Below are 17,779 nucleotides of genomic sequence, written 5' to 3' on the forward strand. Positions count from 1 at the left end.
TATTTTATTTTGTATTTTAATATTGTATTGTTATTGTACACCTCTCAGAAAGCATTCTATTGGATGGTATATAACTGTTGTTAAATAAATGAATAGATTTTTTTTAAAAAAGGATGACTAAGTTGTTGATTTCATATTTCAACCAGTTCATAGTTAGCAAGGAAAAAAATAGGGTAAACTAATGGAAAACCAGCAGTGAACACCAGATATTGTTGTTCGTTATACCATGAATACTGAATACTGTTGGAGAAGACAAGCCTTTTACTTGGCATCAATTCCGATCTTCAAGCTTTGGCAGTTCAGGTGAGACTTCTGTAAAAAGGGCATGGTGAGCCAGTGTGGCATAGTGGTAAGAGTGTTGTACTATGACCTGGGAGACCAGGGTTCAAATCCCCACACAGCCATGAAGCTCACTGGGTGACCTTAGGCCAGTCACTGCCTCTCAGCCTCAGACGAAGGCAACGGTAAACCACCTCTGAATACCGCTTACCAAGAAAACCCTATTCATAGGGTCACCATAAGTCAGAATCAACTTGAGGGCAGTTCATTCATTCATTCAGCAGTGAAATAATCGTCATTCTCATTGGTGGGATATAAGTGATGAGGTCTTGGTGGTGAAGGGACCTGAAGAGTGTATGCACTGAGCAATATGTCTCTGTGTTATTTTGCTCAGTCCATCTGGTGTCCATCTGGAGTGAAGGATTAGTGTTAGTTCCTCCTAACAATATCCTAGAATAACAGCCAATTTTTATTTTTTCTGATGGAACACAGAGCTTCTTATCCCCTATATGAATAACCTGCTCCTCTAGGTATATATATCCACTTCAGATATTGTTTTTTGTTTACACTAGAGTGTAAAAGATCCCAGGAACTGGCAGATATGGGCATAGGCATATAAATATGTAAACACAATGATCAGTAATAATTTCTATTCTACCACTCTTTTGATGTGGAAGATGGTTTTCAATCCTTTATCTCATTCATTTTCTTAGCAACCTAAGGCTGAGAAGGGATTGAAATGCAGATCTCTTATATCAAAGGCTGCCACTTGAATAATATCCAATAACATTGGGGAGGGAGGCTTTAATCAAGATTGTGAATGGATTTTTTTTCAGTATAGAAGATCAATTGATTTTCATTTCATAGTAGCGATTTGAGGTAACCAGGATAAGTTGGTTCCATGGTGTGTGCACATGTATGTGTTTGAAATCTTACACTGCAATCCTACATGGTTATCTTGGACTAAGTCCCATTTAACTCAGTGAAATTTACTGCTTAAAACTGTACTGTTACTTAACCTGGTATTCACAAAGAATGGAAGTCTGAGAAAAAACACTCAGAAATGATGATGATGATGATGATAAAAGTTTTCCTTTCCCCCCTTAGGATTCATTTTCTCCTCAATTTGCCACTGGGAAAGTTGTAAACCTGGGAGGAAAATGAACAAAAACTCCTTCAGATTCCCCCTCCCCCAGAAGAAGGTATGAAATAAACTGTTTCAGCTGATTTGTGGTACTGCAAAGATTTTAGATCCAAGATTCACAGGTAGTAAGATATTGATAAGATGATAGCATTGCAACTGTGTTTGTCTGGATTACTAGACAAGCAATCTGTTAGGACTTGATGCTGCAGAATATACATGATCTTCAAGGATTTTGCCAAACCAGGGAGTATGCCACCATATTGCTTCTGCAAGATCTTTTACAATACAGTACCTGCCTCCTTTTTCTTCCCACTTGTTTCATATTCCTCCATCTGCTACATCAAATGAAATCAGTTGATAATTTTTTAAGAATACACACACATACCTCAAGGATGAAAGTAATGTAAAAGAACTGAGACACTTTTTTCAGTTCAGGGAAAAAAAGATGGCTTGGAGAGGACCCTTGTCAAAGTGGTGGATTCTCTCCTACACCCATGCCTATCCCCCTCAACAGATGCAATTGGCGATGGCGGCAGCAGTGCTTATTAGGTGATGAGCCATTTTAATTTCCCACAATGACCCTGATGTAGCATTGTTTTGGTTATTATGGGATATTAAGAGAGTTATATTACATGTTACAACTGATGGCTCGAATTACACGTTAGCAAAGGGTTAGTGATATTAAGGAACAAAAGGTGGCATTCAACTGCCACATGCCATCAGCCAAGGATTTCTGCTTGTGCAACAAGACTTCCCCCTCTCTCCTCCCTTGCACACCCCACACCCTCCCCAAATCTGCTCTAGAGGGTTCAGGGAACCCCTAGAACAGATTTAGGGGACATGCAGGGGGAATGTTCCACAGAACGAGAGTTAGCACAATGTTGTGTACAACCCAAAATCTGGATGATACAGTTTTCAGTTTGGCTACATGAAAATAAAAATCTTAAAAATAACATAAGAGTGCAGGTAACAGACTACATAAGCAACGGTTTAATTTGTCCTAACTTCACCCAGAAATAATATTCAGTAACATAAACTTGCTATGTTTGCATAGTTCAATGTTACATAATTCTTATTCCTCCCACCCCTCTGTCAGTAATGCATGACAGGGACAGAGCAATCTTACTTTGCAGAGTGGGGGGAGATCTGCAGTGGAGCCACCACTGCATACAGAGCCCTGCCAATCAGTGCCGGCAAAGCCAGAAGGTATGAGGCGGAGGCCTTTTTCTGCTTTTTTCCTCCTCCGTTAAAAGAAATCCCTCCTACTGACCACAATAGGAGACAATGTGAGGGAATTAACTATGTCAGGTCCTCCAGGACTGGTGTACTTTCCAGGTACTGGGGGAGGGAGGCATGTTTGAGGCTTTGTATCCTGCATTTGTACCCTGGCACGCCCCTGACACATACCCAGAATACCCTGTTCCTGGCCTTACCATCCATGGAGAATCACTCTCAGTGACAGCAGCAGAACTTTCCCCTGTCATACTGGGGAGGCTTCTGTCTGTAGGGAGTGAGGCCTGCAGTATTGTATGACCTCTCTCAGCCACCCTCCTAAGGTTCATAGGTTTATTATCTGAAAAGGAAACCATTATAATTGTGATGTCAGAACAATTATCAATGAAATAGTGAAAGCGGTTTACACTTCTCAAGATTATTATCTATTTTGTCTGCCGGTATAGATAGAAACTGTGGTACTATATCCTGCTCCTGTTATGCACTGGTATAGTCTGCTTTTAAATCTTGATAAAGTAAATCACACCATATTAAAACAATTGTACCATATCATAACAAAACATTAACCTTAAAGGAAAAACCAATCAAATCCACTATACAGAAATTAGAAAATTATGGTCAGAGGACCATAATCCATAGGCATATTTAAATGAAAAGCTTTTATGTCCCTTCTAAAGAGACCAGTTTCACTGTGTACTTCTGTCAAGTGAGGCCAATACTAGATCTCTGCCCCCTTGCATATTTCTACTGTGACCAATTTCATTTTTGATGATGATGTTTCCAACTTATTTTCTTCACTTGGTAATGCAAAGCTTAGTATTTTGGCAACATCTCGAGCTGTTTATAACCATATTATTTACTTTCCTAGTTAGGAAAACAGGAATACATAATTGGCTGCCTGTGATGCTGTAAAGTTAAAAGGCCACTTCACTGAATGACAAAATTATTTTCATGTAGGCCTTTGCATACATTTCATGTGTACATCTTCATATGTAATGTGTAATTTGTAGCAAGTACATTCAGAAATGTTCACACAGAGATGTGCAGGGCCTCACAAACAACAATATACAAGAAATATGTGCACAGTCTGCTACATAGCAGTGAGTTCTGTGTAGAAAAGCTAGTAATGTGTCAAGTGTCCCTAATACTTTATTGTTTGGTCTGGATATTGCAAGAAAAACCAAACCAAACCCACCACCTTAAAATCTAAAAGTATATTATGTAATTTGAAGGCTGCAATCTTCAGCATACTTACAGAGTAGTTTCACAGAAATCAAAAGGATTTATCTCTGAGTAAACAAGATAATAGTTGGGCTGCAAGATAATATTTGGCAAACTTAAGGTTCTAATCCGTTAAGGATCTTTTGCAAGGAAGCAACACGTGCATTAGAACACATTTCAACAACAACAACAACAACAACAAACTTCTGTGGAGTCCTTAAATCAAGTCACCTTCCCTTTAGAGCAGAAGCACCAATACATCACAAAGTCTCCTTCCTCGTCCAGGCAGCACTCCTATTTATTAGACACCCACAGTAACTGTGTGCAATATTCCTGAAGGGCGGGGGGGGCGAGAGATTGGCTTCTCTCCCTCTGCGCTGCAGATCTCTGCATCCTCACTTTTGGGCGCTGTCCATGGTTGCAGCAATTGCCTGGGTGACGTCAGACCGCCTGAGCGCCTCTGCAATTGGTGGAGGGGCTCAGCCGGCCTGTGAAATCGCGTAAACTCTTTCCCTCTCTCTCCCCTTCCCCCCCCCCCCCCGCTCATCCGAATCCCGCTTTGCCTAAATAGGGAGAGCAGGCAACGGGCAGCGCTGGTCTGTTGGGAGACGTCGCAGGAGCGGAAGAGGCAGAGGCACTAGCAGCAGCTGCAGGAGGCAGGACCCGCCCTACACAAGCAGCCCAGGGCTCTGGCATGGGACTTTGCCCTGGCTGATCAGAACCCGCAGGCCAACAAAACAACATGGAAGAATTTCTGCAACGCACCAAAACAAAGCTGGTAAGTTCTGTAGGAAGGGGAGTGTAACTATAAAGAAGTTTTTTTGTTTAAACTCTGAGAGCTTGTCTCTATACATCTTCTTGTTCCTTTTTAACTTTTGGAAGGTATATAAACCTCCTTGTGTGAATCAGCATCTTTGATGATGATGATCCTATTAATAAATAGCTAATAATTATCTTTGAGTGCTTTTACTGTAAGATATACAATACTGCTCAAGTGCTGACCACAATAAAAAGAATGGACACACACTAAAAAGCAGTTAAGCCCCCTGGCCTCACCCAAGAAGTTGCTGTTTATTTAGTTATAAAGGAGCCTGTACAGGCATCGTATTTCTGTGCCAATCATTTTAGAAAAAACATAGAAATTTCACCCAAAGTTGTGATGTGCATTGCAGTCCTATGCACACTTACTTAGAAATAAGTCTTACTGTGTTCATTGGGGCTTACTTCCAGATAAATGTGCACAGGATTAAAGCTATAATATTTTACCCCATAGCATATAGTGGTGCGTAGAACTCTGGATAAGTTTGTTTTTGAGAGTTCATATAATGGAAAACCTCTGCAATAGATGTAAGGGAAGATGTTTGACCAATCTAGGATAACACAAAATATGAATAATGTATTTTTCCACATGTATGTGAAGCTTCTGGTGTAATATCTTGGCTGTTATAAATGCATTTAACTCAAATGTGGTTTTAGTGCTTTTGTTTGCCACTCTGGGCTCCTGCTGGGAGGAAGGGTGGGATATAAAGCAAAAAAAAAGAAAAAAGAAAAAAATGGTTTGTTGATTGGAACCAAATGAAGGCTTGGCCCAACATAGCTGTGTGATCTATATACCATTAGGAGGCTTGTGTAATATTTCTAACTCCAATGAAAGTCCAGTCAATAATATGTAAATTATTATTATTATTTTAGCTATTTCAACTCAATCTGAAGGTGATGATACATTTTAGCAGTCGTTTATTTTTAAAAGATTTCAGCATTTATATGCTGTTTTAATTCATTCCATGTGCAATAGATGTTCTCTTTCACAAGATATAGTCAAATATGCATAAATGAGAATTACTAAATAAGAGACATGATGCTCATTACATTAATTCAGTGTTATTTATATTTACGTTCTAGCCCTGTGGGCATAATTTGCCATCTGAATCCTTCCTTTCTTAAAGTTGGTGAAAAAGAGTAACAAACTTTTGCTACAAATGTCCTTATTTTGAAACCTTGTTTTAGTATCCAGTGATACAGATACGGCCCCCGAATTGTGGAACAGTCTCCCTGAGGAGGTACGCTTGGTGCCGACACTATCATCTTTTCGGCGCCAAGTTAAAACCTTTCTCTTCTCTGAGGCATTTTAATCTTAGTTAAATGTTTGTAACTTGGTTTTAGATTGTGTAGTTTTTATATGCTTGTTGTATCAGATTCTGTAATTTTATTGTATTTTATGTTAACCGCCCAGAGAGCTATTGCTAGTCGGGCGGTATATAAGTTTAAGAAATAAGAAATAATAAATAAAAAGACCCTTTTTAAGATTTCCTGTTAGTGTACAGTGAAATAAGAACCTAACAGTGATAAATATTATACAGTCATATGTGAGTTCTGGTAAAGTTTCTTTATCTATCTATAATGACAAAGCACAGGAAGAAATACATAATTTATGACCCTCTTATCTCGAAACCCTGAGCAGAAGAGCAGACTTGAAGCCTACATTAAGCATGAGATCATGGCCACATGGCAGGAAATGAGCAAAAAAAATCTCGAGTTCTGTCTTTTAACATTCTGCTTCTAAGTTCTTATGCTGCTATCTTTTAAAGATGCCAGTTGCCTGATTTTCTTGGTGCTGGCTAACAGGTTTCCCCATGCCAGCTTTGGACCAAAGATAGAAGGGGTACAATGCACCAGATCTTTCAGTCAGTTATGTTAATAGAAAGAGCCTTCAAAAAGGGACCTTGAGAGTTCTTAGAGTTTTTGTGCTACACCTGCCCATACTGCATTCGTATCCCTCTGTATATGCTCAGTGAATCAGACATACGCACACCACTAAAGCAACTGGAATATGATTATGGTTTTCAAGCATTGTTAAAATTTATCATTAGCTTCTGTTTTAATACTTTGGGAGAGCTCTTAAATGTGTTCTGCAACTGAGAATTAAAGCACAACCATTGCAGATTTTTAACTAGGTGAACTGCAGTCAAGGAGAAATTCTAGAATTCTAGAATTTATTAGTTTTTCATCAGGAAATAGAAAAGTGCCATGAAGCCTTAAAGGCATACTGAGTTATTATGGGTCAGGGGTTGAGCTTTCTCTGTCAGTGGACTACTTCATTGGATATCATACAACAGGACAGACTATGTGGAAAAACACACATTCTCTGTTGTAAAGAAGCAAGCAGTGTTGTTTCCTTTAAACTGCTGATTAGCTGCTGATATATTCTAGAACAAGGTAGGGAATTTGTGGTTCTCCAGATGTTACTGGACTTCCATGTAAAAGATTGCCTCACTCTTTATATATCCAGTTGATTACTGCGCTCTGCAGGAGAGGGCCTCCTGAAGATACCATCTTATCAGGTGGTCCACTCCATACAACACAGCTATTGGGCCTTTAGTGTGGTGGACCTACCTTTTGGAATCCCTCCCATTAAATATTAGACAGGCGCCATCTCTGTTGTCTTTTCAGCACCTTCTGTACACCTTCCTCTTCCAACAAGCCTTTTCAACAGAGATCTTTCTGTACTAGAATTGTTTTTTGATCTTTCATTGTTTGTGTGTTTGCCACCCTGGACTCGTTTGGGAGGAAGGGTGGGATCTGAATTTTAAAAATAAAATAAATTCCCATCAGCCCTAGGCAGCATAGCCAGTGGTCAGGGCTGATGGGAGTTATAATCTAACAGCATTGGGGGGAGGGGATCCCATAATTTCCCCATTCTTGTTCTAGAAGACTAAAGAGCAGGACTGACCCACTTGAGTTCTCTGTGCTTAGAGAATATTAGTTATTTTCCCCACCTTTTCCCTGAAATAGAACTCAGGCAGCTTTCAAAGATTAAAATCAACAGAAATAATACAATAAACAACTATTGGGTCATTGGACACAAAAATTAAGAGATGGACAGCCTGATCTGTCAAAGGCTATTATGGGATCCACAACAGCCTGGATTTCATGGAGCATTTCTGTCATGTCTTCCTTGTGACAGGTACACAGCAGCAAGTAGACCCATTTTAAGACTCTGGAGGTTTTGGTCCTAAATATTTAACAAAATCTGCAAGAGGATTGTTTTTTCACCCTTTATTTAAAACAGAGGAAATAGTTGTTGGGAAATTTGTGTGTGTGTTGTGTGTTAGGGGGTGGGAGAGAGAGTAGATACCATGTTAAGCTCAAATGTAAAGCTTCAGATATCTGAGCACAATTTAAAATGCTGATGCTTAGCTTAAAAGCCCAAAATGGTTTGGGTCCCAGTTATATGAGGGAGCACCTTTTTCCATACCAACCTGCCTGTGTCTTAACATCTTCTTTAACAGATATACATTATGTAATTACAAAGGAGAGGGCCTTTTCTGTGGTGACACCCCAACTTTGGAATGCCCTTCCCAAGGAGACATGTTTGGTGCTGCCTTTACAAACTTTTTGGCAACAGACTACACTTTTCTGTTTGCCTAGGCTTTTTAGATGGATTGTAATTTGGAATTTTTGTTCTTTAGTTTTAGTTTAGATTTTAGCCTGCTACTTATTTTCTCATATATTGGATTCATATGTTGTGGGAAGGGTTTTCACAACTTTATGCACTGCCCTGGAATCTTCTCATGAAGGTCACTTAAGTTTTTGTTAAAAAACACTAGGGGCTGTGCCCCTGCTCACTTCACTTATCAATCCCCATTTGCTCTGCTCGCCAACGTCCCTCCCACCTCCCTCACCACTCCCACCACCCCACCACCACCACAGGAGCCCCCACTCCCCTAGCCAATCCACTTGCCTCACCTGTTTTTCTGCTTCCAGTGCCCCCGCCAACCCCTAGTCCCCTCACCACTGCCACCCCTAGGCACCCACACTTCCCTCCCCATCCCACTTGCCTCACCTGTTGTGCTGCCTACCTACTCACCCACCCAGGCTGGTGCTGCCATGCAGCCCACCTTCTTGCTCACTCACCGCCACCATCCCTTGGCACCCATATTCCCCAACCCAACCCGCTTGCCTCAGCTGTTGCACCACCACTGGTCTCCCACCCACCAACAAGGCCAAGGATGCTGCTGCTGGCCTCCCACTGAGGCCATGGATGCCATTGCCATCCCCAACACTGCTGGTCTCCCATCCACCAAGGCTGAGGTCACCTCCTGCCCACTCGTTCAGCTATCTTTGCTGCCGTGCCTCACCCCCAACATCACACTGCATGATGGCATGATGGCTTACCTTTTTATTATATAGTAAGAAAAATGAATAAATAAGAACTTTCTAGCTGACTTTTTGTTCACTACTTTCAGTGTAGTGGATATATCTGAACTAATGTGTGTGTGTTTTGAGAATTTGGTTTCTAAGGATTTGAGCAACTTACTATTAGAGACAGTAAAATATATTTTTCAACTTTCTTCAGTTAAAAATACTGTGTTCTTTAATTTGAATTGAATTTGAGATTATTGTGTTGAGTCAGGATACACTTGTAGAATAAAGACTCCATAAAATCATTGGTCAATCTAACAACAAGGGGGTGAGTTTAAGTAGACAACTGAACAGCTATGGTTAGACACCATCTATTAATTGTGAGAGTTAATTTTAAATGATCAGCACTGTCCTGATAAGCTTACTGAATACCCTGAGTAACTGGAAAATGCTGTTCTGAAGAATAAATATTTATGAAGCTCTGTTTGTTGGAAAGTGGTAGTTGTGACACCAAAAATATGTTTGTTAAAACTGAGTTTTAATTTTTACCTTTTATTCTTCCTTTTTTTTTTACAATAATTTTTATTCAAATTTTCATAAAACATACAAAACAAAATCATAAAACATTCAAAGACAAAAAACAAAACAAAACAAAAATGATTAAACAAAAAAATAAAATGTTGACTTCCCATTTGTCGCAGATCAAATCAGTTATAGGTCTACAATATATAACAATCCTGTCTCTTAAATTATATTATAAAATCACTTTCCTCCAGCAGTTATCTTAATTAATCATCAAATCTCATAAACATTACTTTATTCTTTCCACAAAAAGTCAAAGAGAGGTTTCAATTCTTTGAGAAATATATCTATCAATTTTTCTCCTAATAAACATGTCGATTAATCCATCTCGTTAATAATAATAATAATCTTATTGTCATAACCATAGTCCAAATAAACATATCGATTAATCCATCTCATCAAAATCTGTTAGGTCCAATAATTTCAATAGCCATTATTCCATTATCCATATTAATTCCATCTTCCATCTTCAATAGTCCTGTTAAGTCCAGTAATTTCAGTGTCCAATCTTCCATTATCAGTATTCCATAATAATCTTGCTGTCATAACCATAGTCATATAATAAGAGTCTGATGGGAATTTCCTCTATCCCAAATATTTTCTTGCCATCAATTCTGAATAAGTTGCTGAAATATTGTTGTAAAGTCATATCTGTGTTCTTCTTTTTTACAAAATGCACTGGCTCATCTCTTGAGAGTTTTTCCATTGTCACATGGCTGCAGTTAATTCCATAGATTTTCTCTATATCAAGCTCCATCACGTCATTCCAGTCCAGAAGATTATCCAAGCCATTGATAACTTTATCTCTAATATCTTCATTAATTTCTTCAGAGATAACGTTAAATTCCAAACAGTAGATTTTATTTCTAATATCCATAAACTCCAGATCTTTTTCCAATTCCACATTTGTTCCAATCTCCAGGGCTTGTATCTTCCCTTTATTTTTTCTTTTCTCATCTCTGATCTCATTCTCCTCTCTCACAGGATCCCCTATTTCTTTAAGCTCCTGCGTCATTTTGCTCAATTCAATTTTCAGCTCCTTACTGCCCTGTCGCAGGGTTTGTTTCGTTATCTCAATCTCATCCATTATTTTCTGAAACATAATTACTTCCAGATTCTCAGCCACTTTCTTGATTGCCATTTTTAAAACCATGAAAACAAAACAAAACAAAAATAAAGAAGAACCACTTCTTATTTCAGCAACAATTGGGTTAATATTCCAGGCTTGATGACATCACAGTATAAACAGAGCAGCCTGCCTTATCTCTCTATGTTCAAGAATACAAAACAAATTTAGTTCCCAGCATCAAAACAGTTAGTGGCGTCGTGAAGAAGCAGATTCGTCAAAATAAAATAGACCAAAAAGAGAATAGTCCCAGACAATATAATGTTCCTCGGAATAGAAATCCCTCTTCTGTTTATATCTTTAGAATGCACTTCCAGGACAGCTTTTTGCAATAGAAACAGAGATAAGCTGTTAATTTCGTGAATAACAGAGAAGAGTTATAGCTCACCCAGAAGTTCTTTAAAGCTGATTCATTTGACAAATCTCTTTTTGCTGCAACAATTTAAACCAAGTAAAAAAAAAATAGAAAGAAGGGTGCTTGCCTGTTAGTCCGTTTTCTCTTTGAAGAAAAGATAAACGTATCGCATTAATCAGATAGAGCTTGTTCGGAAGTCCGTCCGGCATTGCTGGCTGGACCTTTTCTCATAAATTAATGAAATCCAGTCCTCCCAACAAAAACAGGCTTTTGAGGTTGATCTCTACGTTTCTCCCTGCCCGGGAGAAATTTCATCAGTCAAAAAAAAAAGTTCTGACTGATTTATATCTGAATAAGCTTCTTTTGAGGCGGGAGCCCGTCTCAAAAGCAGGCACAAGTGAAGTCACCCTTCCCGGAAGTCCACCTTTTATTCTTCCAAGAAATACTAGACTGAAGATATGCTATGTGAAGACTGTGCAGAATTGATCCTAAAAGTAACAGCTGTGTTTAAACATTCCTGCCACCTGCACAGTTCTGATGCATTCAAGGGAACGTGTGTGTATAATATTTGTACTGTGATTGATGAACAGATTTTAATTAGGCAACTAACCATCATCTGAGGTCTCTGTGTCTTCCATTTTAACAGCCAGTTTTATTATACAATGATTTATTAGTGAACGTCTAAAAATATAGCAATTTAATATGCCCTGGGTTTTTTTACCTAGCTGTGGTTGATAACCATATTTGGATTAAGAAGATTCCCCCACCCACATTATTTTACTTATTTCTGCTTAGGTCTATGTGAAAATATTAGCAAAAATGCAGAATATAGATGTAGAAATACTGAACATTCAATTTGCTCTGTGAATCCAGTATCCAAAGTGGCTAGTGAATTAAAGGTGTTATCAAGATGTTCTATTTTATTGTGAAAAGGGAAATTCTGTCCTGGATTAAGACAATGGCACAAAATATTGTCTTAAACTGATCATTTTTATTAACAAATTTGAAGAATTGGATTTTGGACCTTCTAAGACTATTGCACTCTGTTACAAGTCCAGGGAGAGTACCTCCTAAATATACACAGTTGGCATGTGCAATTGTTGACCTGATTTCATTTTAATTACACTTGGCATGGTAGCCATGACTGACAGGTAATTCATTATGTAAAAGCTGTAATATGTTTCCTAATAGGATATTAGCAGCAGGGAGTTGAGAAACCTGGGCTTCCCTGTCCTGTAACTGAGAGAAAGATGAGAATTGCTTCAAATAACCCTCTTGGCCTTTTCTACTCACACACCTAGAAAGTGTTCAATCTAAAGCCAGCATTTCTTGTTGAGTTTTCCTGGCCTTCAGTTGGGCAAATAGATGGGCCTCTGTTTAAAATATACAGAGAGTTAGAAAAGAAAGACAAGATAATTCTCCTTCTCTTTACACATAAACCAGGTGTGGGGGACCTGCAATCCTCCAAATGTTGCTGAACTACAACTCCCATCATCCCTGGCCATTAGCCATGCTTGCTGGGGCTGATGGGAGTTGGAGTTCAACAACATCTGGAGGGCTAAAAGTTCCCAATTTTTGACAAAGACCATTTGCTGTGAACCCATTTTTTGTTTTTTATTGCTGATTCATCACTCACTCACTCCTTGATTCATGTTAAACTACTGGAGAAAAACATTTTCCAGACATCAGGTTGACAACTGTAGAACATCAATATTTTCAGTACTGATGCAAAGATACCCATCCTTCCTCTTTTCCATCAATGAATTGGGAGGAAGGAGACATGAGGCTATAATCAGGCTATATGTTTACTTAGTGTTTTAAATCCCTAATTATATAGCCACAAGAGTGGCTGTATACTAAAGCCGGCATGGATATTTTGTGTACAGGCACATGTTACCAAATTCTTCCAAGCTACACAGGAAGTGGATTGGACTGTGAAAGACCAACCCAAATTGATAAATTTGTAGGGCAATACAATATCTCAAAGAGGAGGTTTGGTCTCCTGCTCCCCTGGTTCATTCACTATAGCTGCCCAGTTTCCCTGCTTTTTAAAGTTCAGTAGAAATATCTGTTGGCTGGAGGTATGTTCTTAAACTGCAAGGGTTTTTTTGCCTATTAGTGAATCAAGTATTAGCCTCCATGGATTTATGTGGGACCAGGTAAGTGATGGGGTGGTGTTCCCAAAGTCAACCCAGAGCAGGTTGGCCTGATGCCTCCCTGACTGGAGCCACAGGTCAGGTGGGGTGTGTGTGCACTGTCCTAACAAGGTAAAATATACATTCATTGCTCTCCCCACTGGCCTCACCCAGGTTGAAGGGAATGCAGCCTTAAAAGGTTCCCCACCCTTGATGTATTGGATTGCAGCCTTAAATATCTTCTTCCAGGGACAAGAACATTGTGGTTTTCTTTCCCCTTTTCTCCACCTATAATCTATTCTGTCAGATAATGAGCCAGGTTGGGCTAGGAGGAAAGAGAAGCTGGAAACAACTGCTAATGTGCTATGCTGATAAAAAGCTATAAATTATGGCACAATGTTGTTATGTGTTCCCATCCTGGATTAAATAATGATGATATAACATTTTGTAATGAAAGCATCCAATGGATGAATGTACCTGCATCACGCAACATATTTTTCCCCTGAGACTGAGAACTCTGCAAAATCATATGAGAAGGGAGTGATCCAGCTTTTCAAGGTGAAGCATCTCTGTCCTTTCAAACTGGCAAACAGTCTTAGCTCCCCATGCATTTTTCTTTCATGAAAATCACCCATCCTCATTCTACTGGTTTTTAAGAGGAAAGGAATTATAGCACTCAAGAGGAAGATATTCTTGGTGAGTGAGACAGGCTACTAATTGATTAATCTTTTCTATTTGGGCAGTACCTCATGCTAATAAATACAAGGAAACAAAAACTAGATGTGGTCTCCAAAAACATGAATTTCATCCCTTTAGTGTATCCTAGACTTGTCTTTTGAGAAATGTTCATGTTTGAATGTTGAACCATGTGGGCCTCTTCTAAATCAAAAGTTCGTATCTAATATATTTAGCATTTAAACTAAATTCAATTTTATTTAACTGAATCTATGCAGAAAGATCAAATGCAATCATCAGTGCCTTATAATAACTATCAGGGCAGCGCTAGACAGATTACAGTATCCATAGCTAACCATTGTTACTCTCTACAGGCTGTAAGTGATCAGTACAACCAACAACCTGTGGCTGCAAAATAAAAGAAAAAGGAGTTTATCTATGCCAGAGTGGCATTCTGGATGTCTTTATGCTAATTTAATCATAGTGGCTTTTAGGCTTCTACTATAAAGTATAAACAGAAACCAATGAACGATGATGTGATGTTCCTATATTAATGTATATATGGTAAGTGTTGTTGTTTTAGAAGATACATGGTAAGTGGAGTGAAAGAGGAGGGGGAGTGAATGGGCAGTAGAGTGCAAGATGATTGGCTGAGTGTTTAAAATGGCTGAATGTATAAAAGGAAGAGTGAGAGTGGAATTGGGGGGAGAAGAGAACTGAGTGGGTTGCTTGGTGGGGTTTAGAGAGTTGTTTGCCAGGAGGGAGGTGGAGTTCGGATTAGTATTGAGTAAAACCATATGCTTATGTGCCTTAAGAAGAAATCTTGTTAATCTTGTTAGCTTTGTTATCTGTAATAAATACTTAATTTGGTTTACCAAAGGCCTGATCCTTGGCTGGGGTTTCACAGACCAGAAGGGAGGGTAAGGTAATGACCAAGGCTGAAGGGGAACTGTAACAAATGGTGGCAGCGGTGAAGAGAATAACAATACCAGTATTCAGAGTCTCTGGGAATACTAGTATTGGGACGATACTGGTGGTTGCCTAGCAGGGGGATCTGTTGAGATCTGTGCTAGAGCAGATAGGTAAACCATAAGAGAGTGCGGTCCGGACTGGTGGAGTCCCTGGTGGTGCCTAGAGACAGGCAGTAACCACGAGCAGGTAGGAACCTGACAGGGAGAGCCAGGGAAGGACGCCTCACAGATGACTTCCCCCTTCATGTCTTAATATTTTGTAGAAAATGACAATAATATTGAATATTATTCCTTTGAAATATTTTTTGGGGTTGGATCCAAATGTGTTTTGTGCAATGGAAAACCATTTCTGTTTGCGCAAGGTGCTGAATACTTTTGATGGCCCCCTCCTGTTGCAGAATATGCACTCTGTCTGTGGGGAAATGCTATATATGTGTGTGTTTGTGTGTTAAAAATATTATGTGACCTCTCTGACTGCCATGAGGCCTTGTTTTGGTACATCGTTGCAAGCCAGCTTGGCAGTGGTTGCTTGGCGACAGGTTCTGAGAGGAGAGAGTCAAAATCACATTAAGACCCTTAGGACAGCCTTTCCCAACCAGTGTGCCTCCAGATGTTGTTGGACCACAATTCCCATCTTTCCTGACCATTGGCAATGCTGGTTGAGGCTGATGGGAGTTGTGGTCCAACAACATCTGGAGGCACACTGGTTGCGAAAGGCTGCTCTAGTAGATGCAGCCTGATCAGGTAAATTCTTTCTGATTGGCAGAAGATTCCAGGCAGTAGAGGGTTAACAGACAGTTAGCAGTTAGAGAGGGCAGCTGAAGTTGGTGTTGGGAGTGGGGAGTGGGTTGTTGGCGATAGAGTGAGGAGTTGGTTGGTGAAAATAGCTGGGGGTAGGAGGACCAAGGCCTATATATAATTGCCCACGGTGTCATTAATTGTGGTCTGGTGAAGATAAGAAGGGAGCCAGTGACTGACTGAGTCCAAGGGGCTGCCCTGAAGGAAGGTCTTGCCAGAGGGAAGTGACACAAGTCGGGATATAACAATGGCTAAACTGTCCCACATCCAGGAGTGCAACCAGAGGAGCTTTGGGGGCACAGAGGTAGATTGGCCCCAGTAACTGGACCAAATTGTGGAAGTAATTGGCTGGGGTGGAGGTGAAGAGAAATTGGCCTGTGGGGAGAGCCTCTTGGAGGCTGGTGTTAGCAATGGTGTTTCTGGAGACTTTAGAACCTGTCAGCAAGTTCCTATAAAATCCCCAAATAAGCAACTCTATTCCCTTTTATATATAATATCCCTTTAATAAACCTACAACATAGTTCAAGATTTATACCGACTCTCAGTGGTGGTGTAATCTCATGCCTAAAGCCTTCCATATACACTATTAGGAGGGTTTAAAGAAGTATTCTGTCTGAATTGGTGGCAATGAAAGGGTTACAGAAGCCTGTTTGAAGTGAAGTGAGGTTGAAGAACCAGGGGAATTCCTGACACTCCCACATCATTCCAGTGGGTCCCCTCACCTAATTTTCAGCAGAAGACTCTGCAGTAGGAGAGGGGGTGGAACAACCCTGATGAGTGAGCCGCACTCTGCTTGTGCTTCTCTGGAGCCAACCCATATTTTTAACCCATCTGCACTGCTCCTGCTAGTCAGGATTGGTAACAATGCTTTAAAAATAAAACAATCAATTGTAAAATATCAATATTAAAGGCACAATTTAATGGGGATTTCTCCTGTGCTTGGAAAGGAATGAGGCCTTTTAATATTTTGAATAGATTTGATCAGAAGATGTTCCTATTGGATTATGCCCTAACACTTTGATGTAATCTGATTAATCATTACCTTGAATATGGAATTGCAAGTATAGGATCTGCCTGGATGCACTTTGTCCAGGATTAGTCATAAACCAAAATATATGCTTAGGTGTATTGTAACAGATAAACTGCAAAATTTGTAACATGGCTGAAAACAAGTCAGGTATTAGTCTGATTGTTTTAAAAATATCCATTCTACTATTATTGGCTTTAGTTAGGGAAAAAAAATCCACTCCAAACTCTGTATGATTCAAGAATCTAAGGCAACCTTCCGACCTGGTACCCTCCAGGATCTGTTGGACTGTAGCACCCATTAGCTCAGCCAGCAAGGCCAAGGGATGATGTGGGATGTAGTTCCAAACATCTGGAGGGGAACACACTGAGAAGGGCTGATCTAAGAGATGTATCATACATTGTACTTTAAAGATGTAAACTGTTTTATGTGTGCATTTAAAAAATATATAATGGGTGATGTAAAATACATCAGTGCTTTTATGAATGGATGTCCGCTCATGCAACAACTTCCACTTCTTCTCCCCACTACAGTCCCCTGCATGACTCCCAAATCTGCTCCAGAGAACTGGGAGCAGATGGGGCCCAAAGGGAGCTGCAGAGAAGGGGAAAGGAATAGGAAGTCCCGTTACATCTGTTTGTGCAACATTGGGTATTACCCAGTGTATGAAAGTGACAAACATATGTTTACACATATATATGTTTATTTAAAAGAGACAGTCTCCAGAGAGGTGGGATTAGATGTAGCTTTCCAATAAGTACAAATTTGCTACTCAATAAGAGATAAGAAACCATGAATCAGTCCTTAGTGTGATGGTGAAGCTCAGAAAATTAACTTCAATTCCTTACTGTTTAGATCATAACTTTTAAAGAATAACACTGGAAACATCCTGCACTGAGATTTTGCAACGTGTATTTATTGATTGACTGCACATTAAGAGCTATGGGCTCTTTTTGAACTGCAGTTTATTGACCTAATGGCCTTAATGGGTCCACAGTGTGCTATAATGGCTAGGTAGTGTACTCTTATTGTGCCCTGGCTTTGCCAACAGGATAATTCTGCAAAGACAATAAGAGCTTGGATACTTGAAC

The 17,779-nt window shown here is 39.7% G+C and overlaps 1 protein-coding gene across 4 annotated transcripts in view; it reads left to right on the forward strand.

Annotated features, from left to right (window-relative positions):
• Positions 1–4,465: 4,465 nt before the first annotated feature.
• PRUNE2 (prune homolog 2 with BCH domain) overlaps positions 4,466–17,779 on the forward strand; it is a 197,047-nt gene continuing 183,733 nt past the window's right edge. For all 4 annotated transcript variants that reach the window (XM_061627567.1, XM_061627595.1, XM_061627575.1 and 1 more), the window contains exon 1: positions 4,466–4,655. In XM_061627567.1, the coding sequence (XP_061483551.1) occupies positions 4,620–4,655 (36 nt within the window). In that variant the 5' untranslated portion in view covers positions 4,466–4,619. The remainder of the gene's footprint in view (positions 4,656–17,779) is intronic.

This window comes from Rhineura floridana, chromosome 1 (assembly GCF_030035675.1).
Source record: "Rhineura floridana isolate rRhiFlo1 chromosome 1, rRhiFlo1.hap2, whole genome shotgun sequence".
Taxonomy (NCBI): Eukaryota; Metazoa; Chordata; class Lepidosauria; order Squamata; family Rhineuridae; genus Rhineura; species Rhineura floridana.